The sequence below is a fragment of the Falco cherrug genome, chromosome 2, assembly GCF_023634085.1.
Source record: "Falco cherrug isolate bFalChe1 chromosome 2, bFalChe1.pri, whole genome shotgun sequence".
NCBI classification, from domain to species: Eukaryota; Metazoa; Chordata; class Aves; order Falconiformes; family Falconidae; genus Falco; species Falco cherrug.
The window spans coordinates 107,869,908-107,888,615 of record NC_073698.1 but is presented as its reverse complement, the minus strand read 5'-3'; the positions used below and the strand labels follow the sequence as shown (position 1 = coordinate 107,888,615).

The following is an 18,708-nucleotide window of genomic DNA, read 5'->3' as shown; positions in this document are numbered from 1 at the left end:
TTTTTGTCACTGACATCTTTCCTGCAAGACTTTGCTCAATATATGTCCCAGCTTTGTTAGTTTTATTCAAAGTACGTGCTCTTAAATTAGTACAGGCAAGCTGTTATACAGGAATATTCAACTGATTCGTTTTATTATCTGACTTAGTCAAAATTTTAACTGTTTAATAATACTCAAGTTTTGGAGGTAATTACCGGTTACTTTGAGCTAAAGCTGGAATTTAAAATGTATTCTTAAAAGCTATTTTTCATGTTCAGAAAGCCCAAGTAAAAAAATTGTTTCCTATTCTTTTCAGGGTTCAGTGGCATATGTTTCTCAGCAAGCTTGGATTCAAAATGACAGTTTACAGGAAAATATTCTTTTTGGTGCAAATCTAAATATGCCGTACTACAAACTTGTTTTAGAGTCTTGTGCTTTACTGCCAGATTTGGAACAGCTACTGAATGGAGACCAAACAGAGATTGGAGAAAGGGTAAGAATTTGAGGTGTCAGAAATGATGCGATAAGTTAAGTTATGGCTTTTATGGTTTTATATATTATCTATTTTATAATTGTCACTGATGATTAATCAGTCCTCAGCCAAATACATCTAGCCCATCTCCTTACTTAGCTTACTTACTTTGAACTTAACTTCTGTTCAAGCTCTGAACTCTTATAATTATTAAAATAGCTCTTCTCTATACAGAAGTTTGAGTCAGCCCTGTCCTGTTCTCCAGGTTTCCTTTATACTCTAAAAATGCCTGTATGACTGTAAATAAAAGTTATTTTGTAGTTTTCTAAAGTATTTGCATTTGCTCATTCTGGAGTGGGAATTTAATCAACAGAGGCCAGGCTTTGCTCTAATTACTTGAAAATCCAAATGCTAACCTTTCTATTTTCATATCTAGTATAAAATTTACTTTGATTACCTGAAAAAAATAATGATGCAACTGAGTGTGATACACTGGTCTTCTTTAGTATTTCATATTTAAATGTGGATTATTTTGTCTTTCTTTTCTTAGGGTGTCAATATAAGTGGAGGGCAGAAGCAGAGAGTGAGTCTCGCTAGAGCTGTGTACAGCAATGCTGACTTGTATCTTCTGGATGACACCCTGTCTGCTGTGGATGTACACATTGGGAAACACCTTTTTGAGAAGCTAATTGGACCTTCAGGTCTCCTAAAAAGCAAGGTGAAGTAGGGTGTCATCCTTTCAATTTGGGGATGAACTGCTTTGTACAATACAACAGTAGAGGTCCCGGTCATTCTGCAAACGCTCATCTCTTACCTAGCATGTTGATGAAAGTCATTCTGAAGAAAGGGGCTAAATAAAAAGCACAGCTGATTGTGCCAATTTGAAGCCTATTGTGAAGGCATAGCACAGACCAAAAAAAAGATTGAGGGCTGGCCTGACCTGGGAGCCTGGAAGATTCATATAATATTTGCTCATTTTTCTTTCCTGGCAGCTTTTGAGGAGTGCTGTGATCTGCATATTGATCACTCTTGATCATGGTCACTGTTGATGCCTCACTGCAGTAAATAGGTTATAGCCAGTATAGGTTATAGAAAGAAAGGATTCTTGTTGAACAAAGAAATTCTTAGGGGGAAGTAGAATCAGAAGGAATAGACTCTCCTGTTTAAAAGCTGTTCACATGGGAAAGTAAGACAGCTTGTAAAAAATCTCTCCTCAGTGTCATGAATTAGGACAAATCATTCCTGCTGGCTGATGCCCACAAAATACATGTATTACTATGAAATACTTATTATTATGAATATGTTACTTACTATAAAGTAAATGTCTTTCACGTTCCCTCTCTCGCTTCTCCCTTCTCTTAATTTATCTGCTTCATGGGTTATAAGTGTCTGGCAGAAGCAAGAACTCTAGTGATGGTAGACTTGTAAGCAGATTTTGTTATTGAGATTATGAAACTACATGTAGTATGTTAAAACCTGTAATATCTACCTCTTATCTTTACAACCTAATCTAAACCATTCCTGACCAGGAGATACACATTAAGAGACAGATAAGTGCAAGTCATAGCAAATAGCTATAGGCATAAAGTTTGACATTACAATCAACAATTAAAATTCATGTAATAAAGTAGGCAATAAGTAACAATAATAATAATAATAGACAAATAAATGAGCAAAATCCCAGAAAAATTCCATATCTTTCCAGCTATCATAATATAATGTCTGCTTCTAATATACACTTTGTATTCTTTGTATTTATATGGTACATTGTGTTCCAGACTCATATATTGGTGACCCATAACGTAACGCTCCTGCCTCACACCGATCTTATAATAGTAATGGAAAAGGGCAGAATAAGTCAAATGGGGACCTACCAAGAACTAATTTCAAAGAGAGCTAATTTTACTGAGCTTATTCAAGTCTTCAGTGCAGAGCATACAAATGAAAAGACAACCCCAGTGGAAGGTGAGAAAATTTGTATACTGTGTTTGCTTAGTATTTTTAGTTTTCATTCAAGCTTGTCAAAATATTCCTCCTCTTCTTCCTGTAAATGAATACAGTAATTGCTGGAAAATGTAGGGTATTTCTGTCTGTGTTTTGGTATAGAATTATAGGGTATAAAATAAAAAAAATCAGGCTTTAATGTCTTGAGATCAAATGGTTTACTCTTTCAACTAATGAACGTGTGATAAAACTGCCTTATGCAGCTGTTTGCTTCTTTTACATACTGTATTAATTACCTGTTAAAGTTACCTGATTCTGCTAAGGATTTATTGCCCAATAAATAACTTATGGAAATTTCAAATTAATCTTGCAGTGTCAGTGATTATGTCCTGATTTATATTGGATGTTCCTGTTTCCATCACCTTAGACTGCTGTAATCGTTGAGCACAGCAGGGAAGGAGAATATGGTCCATTTGTAGGCTAAAAAGGCAAAACCAAAACCTTTTAGTACTCATATGAAATACTTCCAGCCAACAGGTAGACAGCATAAACAAACAAATACTGCATAGTACCTTAAAAAAATCATACTTACAAATCATTCATATAGATTGGGATTCAGCTTCTGTACCTGAGTTATTCAATACGGGCCCTTTATAGAGTTGCAGGAAAGGAACACGTACATTGACAATGCAGTCTGTTTGACCTGTTTTCATCATGTACTTCAAGAGGATATTAATTGTGGTTATTTAATTATGAGAGAAGCAATCTCTCCACATGACACAGAGGAGTCCTATGAGAGATGAATATCTGCAGACGTTTATAATGCTGGTTTCCAGTTAGCTTAGCACCTCTAAACTGAGCCTGTACAATGCACAAATGGTGCATTCAGGCCCTGTACTGGAGCCCGCACTCTCAAATATTTGCTGGGGTTTGACAGGGGGGAGTGGACAGACAGAATAGCAAATTTGCAAAAGAAAGCAGTGAGCAGTCTTGAGTTAGCTGTGTTGGGATGAAGGTATGAGGTAGCCATGTAAGGAAACATGTATTATTCGTGAAACGTAATAAAGAGAGGGAAGGGGAACCAAAGCAATGAAGAGAAGAAATGGTATGCAATGTGTTGTGATACAAAATTATACAGCAGAGGCACATTCAGCAGGATAGATGGACGCAGGAAACATATCTATGTCTTAACAGGTCTGTGGACAAAAATAACATCAAATATGAAAAGAAGAAAAAAATACATTCCTGGAAGAAAAAAGTATTGACTCCTTTCATTAACACATAAAGAACAGAAATGCAGGCCATGATCCAAGAATACTTTGAGATAAACACTAACGTTAGTATTTACAGGGATAGTAATACTTTAAGCAAGACTGGAATTCCAAAGAGACTCTAGGCTCATGGGGGAGATTTACCTGCTCTCACAGTTCTAGCATTTGGTCATAAGTGTGTCTGTCTTGTGTAGTACTTATTCCAAGACTAGGTCGACTTAAGGTGTTCGTAATTTAAATTATTGCAATGCATCAATTTGTTCCCATTTTTTATTTTTAACTTCTTGTACTGTATCTGTTTACTCGTGGTATAATACTGAAAATACATTTTTTATTTCCCCCCCCCCCCCCCCCCCCTTACAGTGATTTCTTCAAAAGAAGGGGGCCAGCTGGGCAGGAGTCTGCAACAAAGAGAACTGCTGAAATATAAAGAGTAAGTATTTTGAAAAAAAAAAAAAAAAATTAGCCATTGCTTAAGTGATGCAGTGCTAGAACAACACAAAGTGCTGAAGGCTGCACCACTATGCTTCACTGTGTAAACACGGGTTAAGCCTGAATGCCCATTAGCAGTTGAGAGCGTGTATCTGGAGCTCACATTGTTTTCACTTTATACAAAAGAAGTCTCGTTAATGTGCTGCATGAGTTCAGGAGGTCCAGTTCATGGGCTGCTTCACAGTGTGTACCAAAGTACATTAAGCAGGAATGAAGGGGACTTTCAGAAGATCAACTGAGGTCACTGGTGTGGATGCAACCACAATTCCCTGGCAGAAATCTGACTTTTTGATATATTAACAAGTTGTTTATGCTCTTTGTTTTTCCTTTGTAATATTGATTTGTCTTTATCCACCTTTAAGAAAACCTCTGGGCTTTCTAATAGTGAATAACCACCTAGATGGATTTGTAAAGCACTGTAGTGCTGTATTTGCAGTTATGTAAGGTAGTGCAAAGATGAAGTAGATGAGACTCAACCTAGAAAGTTCAGAGAATGCAGGACACTTAAGCTTAACCACCCTGGTCCAAAAGTAGTAGGACTGGAAGCGTCAAATAATAAGCCCTAATCCTGGGCCCAGACAAGGTCTGAGAGCCAAGTTGCACAACACAACACTTACATGGCCCAGAAAAGGGCAGTCTTACATCTCTCGCTGATGTTTATGCAGGGCAAGCTCAGTTTTCTCTACACGTAATTATACAAGAAACGAAAAGGTCATACCTAGTGTGTCTTCTGGCCATAATATTATTATAACAAGAAAAACAGTACACGTGAGGACAGTTTGTGTCTCCATAGGAAAAAATTACAAGATTTTATAGTAACCATTTTTGCTGAGAAATAAATTGATTATTCTTTGTATGAGGATTCACAAGAAGACTTGAAAGTGTTTCTTGTTTGCAGTTCTTCCTTCGATCAATGGAAAACACTCACTAACAATAAAGAAAAAGTTACCACTGGTGGCGTAAGTATACTAATAGAAAAAGCTTTGACTTTATTTTTTTCCCATAAACGTATTATTTTGCAGTTACAGTTTTCTGTTTCTTGTTAAGGTTGCCTGACATCTCATTACTGAATTTAAAATAAATTTTACAGGTTTTTATCAAATTTAAAGTAGGTATCTGAGATTTTCTATTTTGATGATCTGCTACTGGCTGTATTTTCACATTACATCTAGCTCCAGTCTGGTTTGCATATTTCATAAAGAAGAAGATGAAAAAAGCTTTTACCTCTGTTAGAAAAACATTCTGCCTGTCTTACCTTTAGGAAGTTTATAAATACCTGTGTACTGGAGGAGGGAGTAGAAATTTTGCATGGTAATACTACTGCAGTATTGTTTTATGTTAGAAGCACACTTTCTGCAGTTTCCATTAAAAAAACGTGCCAGTTGCTAGGGAAGGGAAAAAGAACAAGTGAAACAGGAGTGTGGAGAAGGTCAAAACTTACTGGGAAGCTGTAGTTTAATTAAAATAAGAAGGGGGGAAGAAGGTGTGAGTTTCTAGCAAGATGGTAGAAATAGACGCTTGAGAAAAGGAGTTTGCAGAAGAGACAGAAAAGTTTGTGCCAACTACAGCTCATTTCACTTCAGACCCTGTAATGAAATCCAAGAATCTGTCATTATTCTGCTTCTGCAAGTTCTGCCTTTCCAGTGGCCTAGCTGAGTTTGGTCCCATTAGTCCTCATCTACACCAAGGATGAGATTTTTCCTGCTGACACTAATGTCATTGACTCCGGCAGCCCAGAGTGGCAGGTCTAAAGTTTCTAGTCCCATTGATGAATAGAGTAAGATTTGCTTCATACAAACTGCCCAGGAATTGCACTTTTGTTTCCTTGGGTTTTGGGGGGGATTAGTTTGTTTTGTTTTTTTGTTTGTTTCGTATAATCTACATGTGTATGTTTTTTTAAGTCTTGACACTGGAAAATACCACAAGCAAGTTTGCCTATGATATGTATCCTTAAAGAGCAGAGTGTAGTGGGAGGGGAAGTGTTTTTACAGTATGTCTTCATATACCTAAGTTGTCAGATTTATTTAAAAAATAATTTAGATTTATCCCGTTCCCATTATATAACTTGGATCTGTATTTACAATGATAATGATTTTAAGGGTAACTTTTTAAAAAATATATTCTTTTTTTTTAAATGTATTTAGATGAAAATATCAGTCGTTTTGAAATACCTCCAAGCCTTCAGCTGGCGATGGATGTGGCTCACCATAGCTGCTTATTTAGCACAAAATGCACTAGCCATTGGACAGAATCTGTGGCTGAGCACCTGGACTGCAGAAACAGCCAAAATTAGTGATTTTACAGAGTGGAAACAATCACAAAACTATAAACTTCTCATCTATGGGCTTCTGGGATTCATACAAGGCAAGGATAAACATTTTTGACTGTTTTCTCACCATTTGCTGAGTTTAATCTGCCTGAATGTGTATTAGTAAAGAAATAGTCCTGGTTGTTTCATAAACAGAATTGTATGCAAACCAGTATAATAGTTTAACCTGGGGAGAGAAGAAATATACAGACATGTAGAAGAAAATGCTATTTAATTTTATGATACTTCTGTGAATTTTTGGAATATCAAAGCGTAACCAAATGAAGTTATGTTGGCATCTCAATGAGGAAGGAAATCAGTGTTGATGTGTTATGGCATGCTAACATGAAAGACTTAACTGCAGGAAAAACATACTTATGAAATAGTCACATGTATCAACAAAATACAAAAATGTGCATTTGTAAAACTAAGATGTGAAGCACAACTGTTGGATTGCTCACTGTGGTAGAAAAGTGACAGAAACAAGTTCCATCTCCTTTCCCTCCCCAACCATTCATAATGTCTTTTAATTTATCCATTCACAAGGTCTTCTCATTTGCTGTGGTGCTTATGTGCTCACCAAGGGATCCCTGTCTGCCTCTCGGACATTGCATCATCAGCTGTTAGATGACGTGTTGCACCTTCCTCTTCAGTGTTTTGAAACTAATCCAGTTGGTCAGATCATCAATAGATTCACAAAGGTGAAGGAGAAAAATCATGCGTATTTTCCATTTTATGAGAATGAAGCTTGAGTGACTACAGATTTAATTCCATTTAGTATTGTTGAAAACTTAAAGATATCAAAATAAGTGAATGCGGTATCTAGCAGTAGAAAGCTGTTTCAGTGCATAAAATCTTAAAAAACTGTCTCAAGCTATTTTCTTACAAAACCATCAAACCATATTATTAGTAGTTGTATAGACCTTATCCAAGACTATTAGGAGGCCATTCCTCTAAAACTGTTGCTGCAGTGCAATGAGTTTACGAGACCTAAACCTGATTTTTTTTAAAAAAAACCAACCTGTATTTTTCTTAGATAGTATACTGTATATCAGAATCAAATGTTATTGTCAAAACCAATTAATACATTAAATTCATGTTCTTGGAGGTGTATAGACATAAAGTGGATGTTATTTTCTGTTTGTGGTGTTTTGGCTTTAACTGGAACCTCTAATACACATACAAGTGCTATTCACTGTGACTTTAATACTTCCCACTCTCATCATAATTAGATCGTTGCATTACTGATGCATTACTGATTACTTCAAATACAGTGACTGTTGGTGGCTCTGCTCTCTAGAATAGAAGAGTGGTTGTATAATACACTAAAAGATCAGTTGATTTAGGTTTCACTAAAGCCCCTAGTCTTTGGTAGTGATATATTATAAACTGGGTTTGAAAAAGCTTTACCACATATAGTAAGAGATTAGTAATAGATCAATATGCTTCCAGAACTATGAACAGGAGTATACAGAGTTAGGATTTGAATTCCTGGCCTCCTTTCAGTCTGATATGCTTTATGTAAGCTAAATAATATTGAGTAACAAAATAGCAAGAGCTGTCTCTTTTTGACTTTACACACTCTGAGCCTGTTCTCTGACATACAAGTAGTCTAAAAGCTATTATGTCTTTTTCATTTTTAGGCAAATAATAATATATGAATACATTCATTAGGATATAATCAGGGGGGATGCTACTAGATATTTCAGTTTTATTCCATTTTTAAAGATACTTTCTTGAAGTTTTTAGTGGAATTTACACATAAAATATTGATTCTTCTGTGCATCGTTACAGGACTTATTTATAGTGGACATACGTTTCCATTACTACCTACGAACTTGGCTAAATTGTACACTAGATGTTATTGGAACCATTCTGGTTATCACATCTGCCTCACCACTATTCATAGTGGTAGTTATTCCCCTGGGATGCATTTATTTTACTATCCAAGTAAGTGCATTAAGCTTTTATAAGGATTTCTCAATATATGTGGATCAAATGTTCAAAACAATCAAGGATACCGGCTTAAATTATTCTTTATTGCGAAAACCAAAAAACAAACCCCAAACATACATACATACATATATATATATATATGTATACAGAACACATGTGAAATTGCTTTCAGAAAAAAATCCTCAGCTTCTTAAAAGGAAATTAGAACTCTTCTTGAATATATCCTGTAATGCTTGGGAAATTTTAACATCTTCTGTTTTTCTCTTTATATTTGCCTTTTTCTTAGGAAGATACAGTATTGATACAGATCCCACTGAAAAATTTGATTAAGTTACCTGAAAAAAACGCTGTATATAATAGTGAAAATTAAAAGTTGAAGGGTAACCCTGAAACAACAGATGTAAAATAGAATAACGCCTAAACTACCTGTGCTGTTTTTTGTCTAGAGTGCCAGTTACACTACTGAGAAACCAAAAAGTAATGTTTCAGGAAGACTAACAGCTGCATTCTTGTTTCTTGATGCTCAAAGGGTGGTCTGTGATTAAAGACCTTAAAAGATTCTTAAAATAAGAATACAGAGGAAGGAAAAGAGTGCCTGGATTCAGTCTGTTAAATAATTTAAATACAGATAATATCTCCTTAATAATGAATGAAATAAAGGCTGAATTTCATCTGAGAAGGAAACAGAACATTCTAACTTGAAGTTTACACAAAAGTTTTGGTCGGTTGTTAGACACCTCTTGTGCTATAGCACGTTTTCTATAGAATTTGGAAGTAATAGTCTCCTATTTTAAACTTGCCAGTAATTTATATATTTCAGTTATGTCAGCACTAAAATATTGGTGTGTCCCAAGAGACAGATTTTTCTTTTTCTACAATGTTTGTGAATAGCTTTTTTTATGTGTAGACACATTCAACTTTTTCATATTCAAAATTTGCAGGAATTACTGAACAGATTTCTTAACTGGAAATACATATGGCAAATATTTTAAACAAAAAAAGGTAAAAGAAACTGTAGTGACTTAAAATGTCTGTTTTGTCTCTACTGTTTTATTAGCGATACTACATAGCGAGTTCACGACAAATTCGACGACTAGCAGGAGCATCGCATTCTCCTGTGATCTCCCACTTCAGTGAGACTCTTGCAGGGCGCTCAACAATTCGAGGGTTTGGCCACCAAGGAAGATTCATTAGAAGAAATAATGATGTCGTGTATGAGAACTTAGTGTACTTCTACAACAATGTTATCTCAAACAGGTACTTTACAGCTGATCTGCATCTGTGACTAAGACTTTCTTCTGTAGAATTCCACAACTAAGGGTTTACCTCTAGTCAGAGGAACCCACTGGGAAAAAGGAGGACAAGAGCAATTTATCCACCACTTTTTGTAATGATGGGTAGATTATGTCTAAGCACTAGGGTTTCTTCTTTATGTACCAGAAACTAGCAGGTTTATAGAAAATATGCATAAACTGCCTGGGATGAGCCTGTTACGAAAAACCAACAACAACGAACAGGAAAAAAAATTTAAAAAAAATGTTTACCAATAGGTCATGAGCATGGAGTGTACTACTTTCAGCTAACAGTTCCTCTTACAAGTTTACGAACAAATTGAATTTATATTTTGGTAGTTCACGTGAAAGTAACCTGGTGTCTGTACCTACAGGCACTGGGCGGGTCTTAGAGAGTGGAATCTTGCGTTTAAGGAAATACGTCCATTTCCTCTCCTTCCTTTGTGATTCAGTTCAGCTATGGGCAGAGATTAGCAAGGTGAAGATTTTCAGATCTGGTTTTCAGTCATACACCAGATTTTTTTCCAGATAGGAAGAGCAGGAAAGCAGTATGAAGAGTAAAGGGAGCACTAGCCAGGAGTTGAGACACCTGCATTTTGTTTTTAACAGTGCTGCCAGTTCTAGACATGTTATATTCCCTCCCCCGTCCACCTGTAAAATGGGAATAATAGTACTTATCTCTTTTGTAAAGTGAGTATATGGCTAATACAATGATCTCAAAGAGTCATTATATTAGCAATATGTTTGCTGTACTATCAAAAATTTTGTAGGTAATTCACATTTTTTCTTTGCCTTGATTTAATACAGGTGGCTGTCTGTCAGGCTTGAATTTCTGGGAAATTTAATGGTCTTCTTTGCTGCAGTGTTTGTAGTACTGGCTGGAAATACAGTGAGTTCTTCTACAGTGGGTTTATCAATATCCTATGCTCTAAATGTAAGTAATGTTTTTCTTTTTTTGCTGCTACCACATTGCATATGAAAAAAGAAGGATACATACAATGTGGCTGAGTAGGTGAATATGCACAGTAGCATTAGCAACACTAAATCCCATGGGCAGAACAGAGTTTTCCTTTGCATTCCATTAATTCTGAGAAGCTTCACATCAATTATTATCCACTTTTGAATTTAGATGAAACAATAACTATTAAAACATACTTAAAAATCAAGTTAACTGAGTATGACTTGTTTTTAAGTGTTCTGATAAACCAAATAAGAAGCCTAGTCATGCACAGCCATACTTCATATTTGATTTCTTGTTCTTGTTCACTTACTAAATGTTATGTAGGAATGCTTACTAATAAAATCATTTACTTGGGTGTTGTCCTTGTAAAAGTAATAAATGAGAGCCACATTTGAAATGTGTCTCGAGGTAAGGTAAACTGTACTGGTAAGTTGCTAGTTAAAGTAAATCCTAAGCATTATGTATACAGAAGCTAAGCATCCAAGTTTTATGTTCTTGTGATACTCAGGAGTCTAGTGGTGTTCAGATTCTCACTGTGGTGAGTGCTTCAGAAACGCAGCTGAGAGATACTCATGAATAGAAATACAAAAAAATATATAGACCTGTCGTGGCATAACCACATCACCCCCAAATCACAAAAGTTCCATTTTCTATTATCCAGAGATAGAAAAATCTCCTTTATATCATCTTAATCTTGGTGATGACAATCACAGGTACTGCACAATTTTTCAGCTTCATCTGATGTCAAATTGGCGCCATTCTTTATTTAGTTACATACAGCATCTCAAAATGGTTGACTCCAAGAATTCTTCGGCTCACTTTTTTCCTACAGAAGTGGGAATATTTAACCACAGAATTGGTGCCACGGGAGTGGTACCTATTCTCTGTGTGTAAGCATTCCCAGTGCTTGAAGATGACAAATTTGGTAGACATGGTAGACAAATATCTTCATTAAAAATTCTTTGTTAAGTACTGCTGGTTTACTTTACATGGGAGTCGTGCAATAATGTACATACAATATGAGCCATATAAGTTTTTCCTTTCAACGTATCGTACAATTACCTTGCACTTTCTGTTGATCTTGAAGTAGTTTCAGATTTCTGGAGCTGTTATGTTAGTGAAAATTACAGTAGCCATTGGGCAGTCTGAAAGCAGACAAGAACTGCTCAGAGGAATGCTCAGATCAGTGATTTTCTAAGAGATAGTTCATTTGGTGTACCATCATTTTCTGTACACTTTTTTGCTTCTGTGATTAAGCATCCAGCTTATGAGGTAATTAAAGTCAGGGTAAGTTTTGAAATCAGTATGCTTTATTTTAGCAGAGTAAAATTTTTATGTTCTTTGATGGAACTATTTCCCCAGATAATTCAGAGTCTAAATTTCTGGGTGCGTAAAGCGTGTGAAATCGAGACCAATGCAGTTTCAATTGAAAGAATCTGTGAATTTGCAAAAATGGATAAAGAGGTGAGCATTTTTCTTGAAATGGTGAGCATTCTTCTTGAACATAATTTCTATACACATAATTTATGTGTATAGAAAATTACTGACTTTAATATTGATGAGTGGTAATAGCAGGTTATAATTTGTTATTAAATACTTTCTGATTTTTTTTATGTTGAGAGTAATATGTAGCTTCTTCATTACATATATAGTCATACCAATTTTATTCCTATTTTGAGTAGTAAATTTCTTGGCATTCTTCTTAGCAATGGATTTTGTAGTAAGACTAATGCAGCTACAGCTCAGGTGAATTCTCTATGCTACGTGCCACCAAGAGAAACATTTTAAGAGGGGAAGAGAGGAAGATAAGCCTTGCAGACCCCTAAATGTTACTCACCTCATGTGTGGAGAGATATTTGTTTCAAACCAATTTGCCTTGGTTATTATGCTTTTCTGAAAGCAGTTCCCATGTCAGGGAGGCATGAGAGCCTTGGTCTGTCTTGGAAACAAGATGCTTTTCTACTTTGTCATTCTCTTTTACCCTCCTGCCATGTTTATGTTTCTTAACCTTTGTCCACATCTTCCTGTTCTCTCCTACTCTACTTCTTAAAACAAAATGTTTCTCAAAACCCATGCATTTTAAATATCTGGGAGATTAGGCATCAGATTAAACTCAGTTCCTGTCCATTGATGGAACAAATACCATACTATTAGCAACTACCCAGTTACACAGAGTTTACTTTTTTAAATGTGTATAAGGTGTTAAAAAAAGACACAACCCCAAACCAAAAACCCAGTCAGGGTGCTTCTGCCAAGTTGTGTTTATGAAAGTAGGTTCTCCTTCCATTACGTGGCATTGGAATTATCCTAAACCTGCTGGGATTTTTAAAGAAATATGTAATCTTCCTAATGTTTTTATTAATTTGCAACATTTTTACTGCCATATGCTGAAATACCAATGATTTTAATTCCAGAAACCATGGATAATGTCAAAAAGGCCACCAGAAGGGTGGCCGGATAGAGGGATAATAGAGTTTGTTAACTACAAGGCTCAGTACAGGAAGGATCTTGGTTTAGCACTGGATGATGTTTCTTTTCAGACACGGAGTAAAGAGAAGGTACTGTATATAATAAGAGATAAATCTGGGTATAAAATTCTGTTTTCCAACTTTTTACTTCAAAAAGATTTCATATGAGGAAACTCCAATACTAGATATGGCAAGATGATGTTGAACAGGGAAGATGTTAAGTGGGTAAGACATTAAAGAGAAGACAAATGAGAAAAGGAAAAGTATTTTCCTCTACTATGTAGACATTTTTATCCCTGTAAGAAACTGAGATAATGTTTTATGAATTTGGTAGTTTTAGGGAAAGTCCAAATTTGAAATTAAACCTCTTGTCCACTGTGATGAATATTTATGTAGAGAAATACGCTGCCAGATTGGTGCTAATCAATTTTGGGTTTGGGATCAAGGAACACCAAGCAAGACCTAGTTTAGAGTCCTTGGATGGAGCTGAGGAGTGCTAGACAAAAGGGAGGAGAAACAGAAAGGGTTCCCAGGGAACCAGGTGTAGGCTTCCACAGCTTCTGAGGGAGAGCTGATTGTCAGTCACGTGTTCCGAAAGTGGGTTTCCACCTATAGGGTTGTATGTTGATCAAAGAAATTGATGTTTGGAACTGGAAGTTGAAACTGAATTCACTAATAATTTTTCATGTAGAATGTGTACATTGGAATGTTAAAGGCTTCATCAGAATACTTTGTTTCAGGTTGGAATTGTTGGAAGAACGGGAGCTGGTAAATCAACACTCACAAATTGCTTGTTTAGAGTTCTAGAGGGATCTCAAGGCAAAATAATTATTGATGGAATCGATATATCAACTATTGGACTCCATGACCTACGTGAAAATCTTAACATTATTCCACAGGTAAGATGTGTTTTAGCGATAACTTTTTTTTTTTTTCCCTGTACTAACACAAGACACTTGTTTGGGTTTTTTTGAGAAATTATAACCCTGAAGTCCACAGGCTACCAAGAGACAGAGGCATAAAACGCCAATAGAACTTTACTGATCTTTGAAAATAGGTCTGTTATGGTCTATCAGGTTTTAGAATTGAACTTTCGAGAATCTTAGCTATTTGATTAGACATTAATCTTCAGTACTTTTGGCATAATGCTTTCCTGAAAAATGTTCACATATCATTAGGATTGTGTTCATGCTGGTACACTGATTTACATTCAAATGCTCTAGCGTAAAGTAAAACCTAGAAAACAAATTTAATGGTCACCTGAAGACTTTTTGCCAGTTCCCTGAGTGCCATTCATAAAACCGTTTTTGTGCATGGGTGATGTGAACATAATTTTTAATAAATTTATCTGATATTTTCCAAAGGAAGGTTTGTTTTTTGTTTTGTGGGGTTTTTTTTGCTTGCTTTTCTGGAGCTTTAATCCTGGTAATATTTCCTATGTGTCTCTGCCATAGACTGAGCATGGAGACAAGGCTAATATTTAAAACCGAATAGGCTGGGTCTTTCTAAGAATGGGCTGAATAGAAAAAAATGCGTATATATTCCTTCAAATCCTTTGCTGCTTTCCCTTTGAGAAATATATTTGCTCAGGGGAATGATAAATTTACAGGTTTTGATACAACTTTTGGTTCAGAAATGAGAATACTGAACCAAATGAGATTATGCTGCAGGACTTCAAAACACAACAATTCACACATGCTTGGCTGTTACCTTTTTCTTGTTTTAAGCAGCTAATACCCTACACATCTGGATGACATCTGACATTTGTAAATTGCACAGTATTTTTCTCAACTGCAGTTGCAGGTCTGGTTTACTGTGGACGGAGTATGTCGGATCCACATTAATGCAACTAAGTTGAGAGAGGTACAGGAAAGTTCAGTGGACTAGCAAGCTGGGACCAGAGAAGGAAACTAGAACTGGAAGGGTGGAAAAATGGAGACTGGAGCTTGAAGAGAATAGGTGGTGTGTGGAGGGTTGAACTGCCTAGGTCAGTAGAATGGAGCTGTACAAAGATAAAAGTCTGGGACAGAAAAAAGGGCATGGCAAGATACCAGAGCTTTCAGTGTGCACATTCACTTGACTGATCTGAAAAAGTATCTCATACAAACGATTTTTAACAATTATATTGAAAGGTACAGATTTGCAAATTACTTTGATGCTGTTCTAAATGCAAGTAACATGCAGTTTAAATGAGGAATATGCACAAGATCTCATACAGTCCTTTTTGTTTGCTTAGCTCCCTCAAAATTACCGCTGTTCTGTTTGCACGGAACTTGCTAGTGAATGGTGTTGGCCTTTCACAGTCTAACTATTGGGTCACAGTGACTGTGACTGCACTTAGTCAAGGTGTCTGTTCACTGCCTCTAGAAACATTGGTTCCATTTATAAATCTGTGCAGGTATTCGTACGTTGTCAAGTACTGTTTTCTTAAATTCGCCTTTTTAAGAAAAAAAAATTCGTGTGCATCCAAAAAAGGTGTTTAGACTTAACTTGTTTCTACGAGTTGTTTTAGACTTAATTTGTTTCTAGAGTACTTGTTTCTACGGTTGTAAGCACTAGATGTGATCCATATGCATCCTGGCATTTACTAGTCTACGTCTAGCGTTCCAGACATTCTCTGCTGTATCCAGTGCACAAAAGCTAGTGATGCTTATTTATGCAATAATTGCTTTTGTTCTTATTGCTGAATGTCACCTTTCCTGGACAAAATAAAGAATATTTGACTTACAATCATAGCCTGCTAGTTTTTCTTAAAAGTGCTTATGAATGTAGCATCCAGTGCTTGGCAAAGCTGACAACAGTAATAATTCATGTGGTTTTGCAGTTGCCAGGTGCCAGGCAGGTCTTTAAGTCAGCCATAGACCCGGCAGCACAGAGAATGCCTAAGAAATCTGTTGCTCTTCATATTTCACCTTTATGGAAGAACTGAGCACACAAAGACTCCACAAGATATTTTTTTTTTCATCCACCAGCTTCAAAACGTTACAATTTACCTCGCAAAGCTTCATTTCCAAAATTATTTGTCCCAGTTCCCTATGTTAATAACATAAGGATTTATGGCTGATTGTGTTTTAGGTTTGTGTTGGCATTGTGCACTCATGTTCTGCTGTTATTTAGGACCCCATCTTGTTTTCTGGGACAGTGCAGTCAAATTTGGATCCACTTGGAAAACACTCAGATCTTGAACTGTGGGAGGTACTGGAACTGTGTGACTTAAAGGTTTTTGTCCAGTCACTCCCAAAGAAGCTTCTTCATGAGATTTCAGAAGGCGGTGAAAATCTCAGGTACGTAAACAAGATAGTGCTATTGCAGTTATTTTCTGTACTGTAAAACTGTGTGTTCCTTCAGAGAATTTACTTCAGAAAGTATCAGTGTAAAAATGACACTTCTCCCATCATTCTAAATAGAATTATTCTGGTAGTAGGAGTTTCTTTGAGGTGGCTTAACTTGTCACATCTCTGTAAAGTCTATGGCCGGTGCTGCATGGGAAGCCAAGAAGCAGACTATTTGCAGCCCAAGTATATAAGTAGGTGTAAATCAAGGAGCAGGGAGGGGAGCGATTTGTGCACCACCTAATTAGATTTAGATAGAAAAGTGCTCGTTTATTTAAATTAAAAAAAAAAAACAACAACAAAACAAACCTCCAAAAATGCCAAACCTGGAAAGAAGGCAAAACTGGAGAAAGCTCATTCCTTTGCTTTATTTGCTTAAGCAAAGCAACCGATTATTTCCTTGTAAAACATTAACCCATAGTTATGTAAGGAAGGTGACATTTGGAATAAAAGGACTCTTAAGCTCAAGAAGGCAAATACTGAAGTTTTTGGCAGCAAAGGGGCGGGTCTTAAATGGAGTGTACTGAATATCAACTTTTAATTTTTTTGACAGATCATTTTCAGGAGGAAGTTTCTAGAAGGCATGCACCACAGCTAACATATAGGTGTATCCAGACTTTTACAGTGAACAGTATTAAAAAATGTTTTAGCATTCAATCTGGCTTACAGAAATCGAAGGCAAGACTGCATTTATGCTACAGAGCTCAGCCACAGGTGTTTAAGAGTCACACCTTAACTGTTACTGGTATGCTGAGCAATAAGAAATAAAAACTTTAAAACGAGCTGATTATATTTCACTAGTCTTTCCAGAAGTCTAAAGTGTTGTTAGGAAATACAGAACAGGTAGGCTCTACAGTAATCTCTACTTTATATTATTCTCCCCTTCCTCAGTGTGCCTGACCTGACCTCAAAATTTTTTTAACAGTGTTGGGCAGAGACAGTTGGTCTGTCTGGCTCGTGCTTTGCTTCGAAAGACAAAAATCTTGGTCCTAGATGAGGCAACAGCTTCTGTTGACATGGAAACAGATAATTTGGTGCAGTCCACCATCAAAAGAGAGTTTTACAACTGCACAGTATTAACTGTAGCCCACAGATTACATACAGTCATGGATTCAGAGAGGTAAGTTTTGCTAAGCCATTTTTAAAATAAAGGGCTTCCTTTAAAGACATCAGTTTTCAGAAATTAAATTTTACACTTTTTATCCTTAGTATCTTTGTATCTGTACAATCCAAGGTATCACAAAAGACTTGAGCAGCAATATTAATTATTGATAAACTGTGTTCTGTTTTCCCCTTCCAATTATAGAATTAATTTAATATTTTTCCTGCTAAGGTAGAGGTATAAGCTGCTATTAAGACCACTTAATTCTCTAGAGTAAATGGACAACACTGTAGCATTTTTACCAATTAAGCGTAAATGCCAGTTTCAAAAGGCTTTTTTTTTAATATAGGAGTTCCTAGCTTTAGAAACCAACGAATTACCTAGTACAATGATATTTCTTGTAAATAAGAGTTCCCAGTATCCACAAACATCTGTATAAGGACTGGAAAATAATGGGTGAAGGGCTGGTTTTTCTTTTCCTGTAATCTGTGCTTTTGCATTGTAGAGTGCTCGTTCTGGATGCAGGAAGGATTCTCGAATATGATACACCACATAATTTGTTACAACGAAAAGGTGCCTTTTCTGAAATGGTTGCAGAGGCTGGCATAAGAACATAAAGACAACTAATGACTGATTTCTTAATGAAGATGAGAATTCCTTACTCCAGTAAACACTCAAGGAATATCTGGCAGTCCACATATTTTATATGGAATATATGATATTCCATATAAAATAACTAGCTTACTCAAAAGCTCCTCACAGCATTGCTATTTACTACAACTACTATCTGTGTATATTGATCAAGTTTCTTAAAATGTCTTTCTGATTTTATACAAATCACATATTTTGATCATACTGGCACTGGAAAACATAATGAAGCAGTGATTTTCATGGCATATTTTAAGTGTTGCACTAGTAAAGACTGAAAAATAAATCTTGCTGTTCACACACTGGTTTTAATTAAAAAAATAGTACTTAGGTTGCTCTGACATTATGCCTATTTAGTTAACACATTCTTAATATAATTGCAAATTCATAAAAAAAACAGAACTGCTTGTTGTATGGACATACAGGCAGAGGTCATTTGGTGCTGGTTTTTAGGACACGCGTATTTGCCTGTACGCTTAGGTA

At 36.0% G+C, this 18,708-nt stretch overlaps 1 protein-coding gene across 5 annotated transcripts in view; it reads left to right on the top strand.

Annotated features, from left to right (window-relative positions):
* The window catches only part of LOC102054530 (multidrug resistance-associated protein 1), a 51,129-nt gene extending 32,602 nt beyond the window's left edge, over positions 1 to 18,527 (top strand). For all 5 annotated transcript variants that reach the window (XM_055701355.1, XM_055701354.1, XM_027815241.2 and 2 more), the window contains 16 exons: positions 296 to 472; positions 1,002 to 1,169; positions 2,230 to 2,416; positions 4,030 to 4,099; positions 5,057 to 5,117; positions 6,303 to 6,522; positions 7,013 to 7,167; positions 8,261 to 8,416; positions 9,480 to 9,679; positions 10,522 to 10,648; positions 12,038 to 12,139; positions 13,090 to 13,233; positions 13,884 to 14,042; positions 16,261 to 16,427; positions 17,401 to 17,595; positions 18,083 to 18,527. In XM_055701355.1, the coding sequence (XP_055557330.1) occupies positions 296 to 472; positions 1,002 to 1,169; positions 2,230 to 2,416; positions 4,030 to 4,099; positions 5,057 to 5,117; positions 6,303 to 6,522; positions 7,013 to 7,167; positions 8,261 to 8,416; positions 9,480 to 9,679; positions 10,522 to 10,648; positions 12,038 to 12,139; positions 13,090 to 13,233; positions 13,884 to 14,042; positions 16,261 to 16,427; positions 17,401 to 17,595; positions 18,083 to 18,194 (2,400 nt within the window). In that variant the 3' untranslated portion in view covers positions 18,195 to 18,527. The remainder of the gene's footprint in view (positions 1 to 295; positions 473 to 1,001; positions 1,170 to 2,229; positions 2,417 to 4,029; positions 4,100 to 5,056; positions 5,118 to 6,302; positions 6,523 to 7,012; positions 7,168 to 8,260; positions 8,417 to 9,479; positions 9,680 to 10,521; positions 10,649 to 12,037; positions 12,140 to 13,089; positions 13,234 to 13,883; positions 14,043 to 16,260; positions 16,428 to 17,400; positions 17,596 to 18,082) is intronic.
* Positions 18,528 to 18,708: the final 181 nt, after the last annotated feature.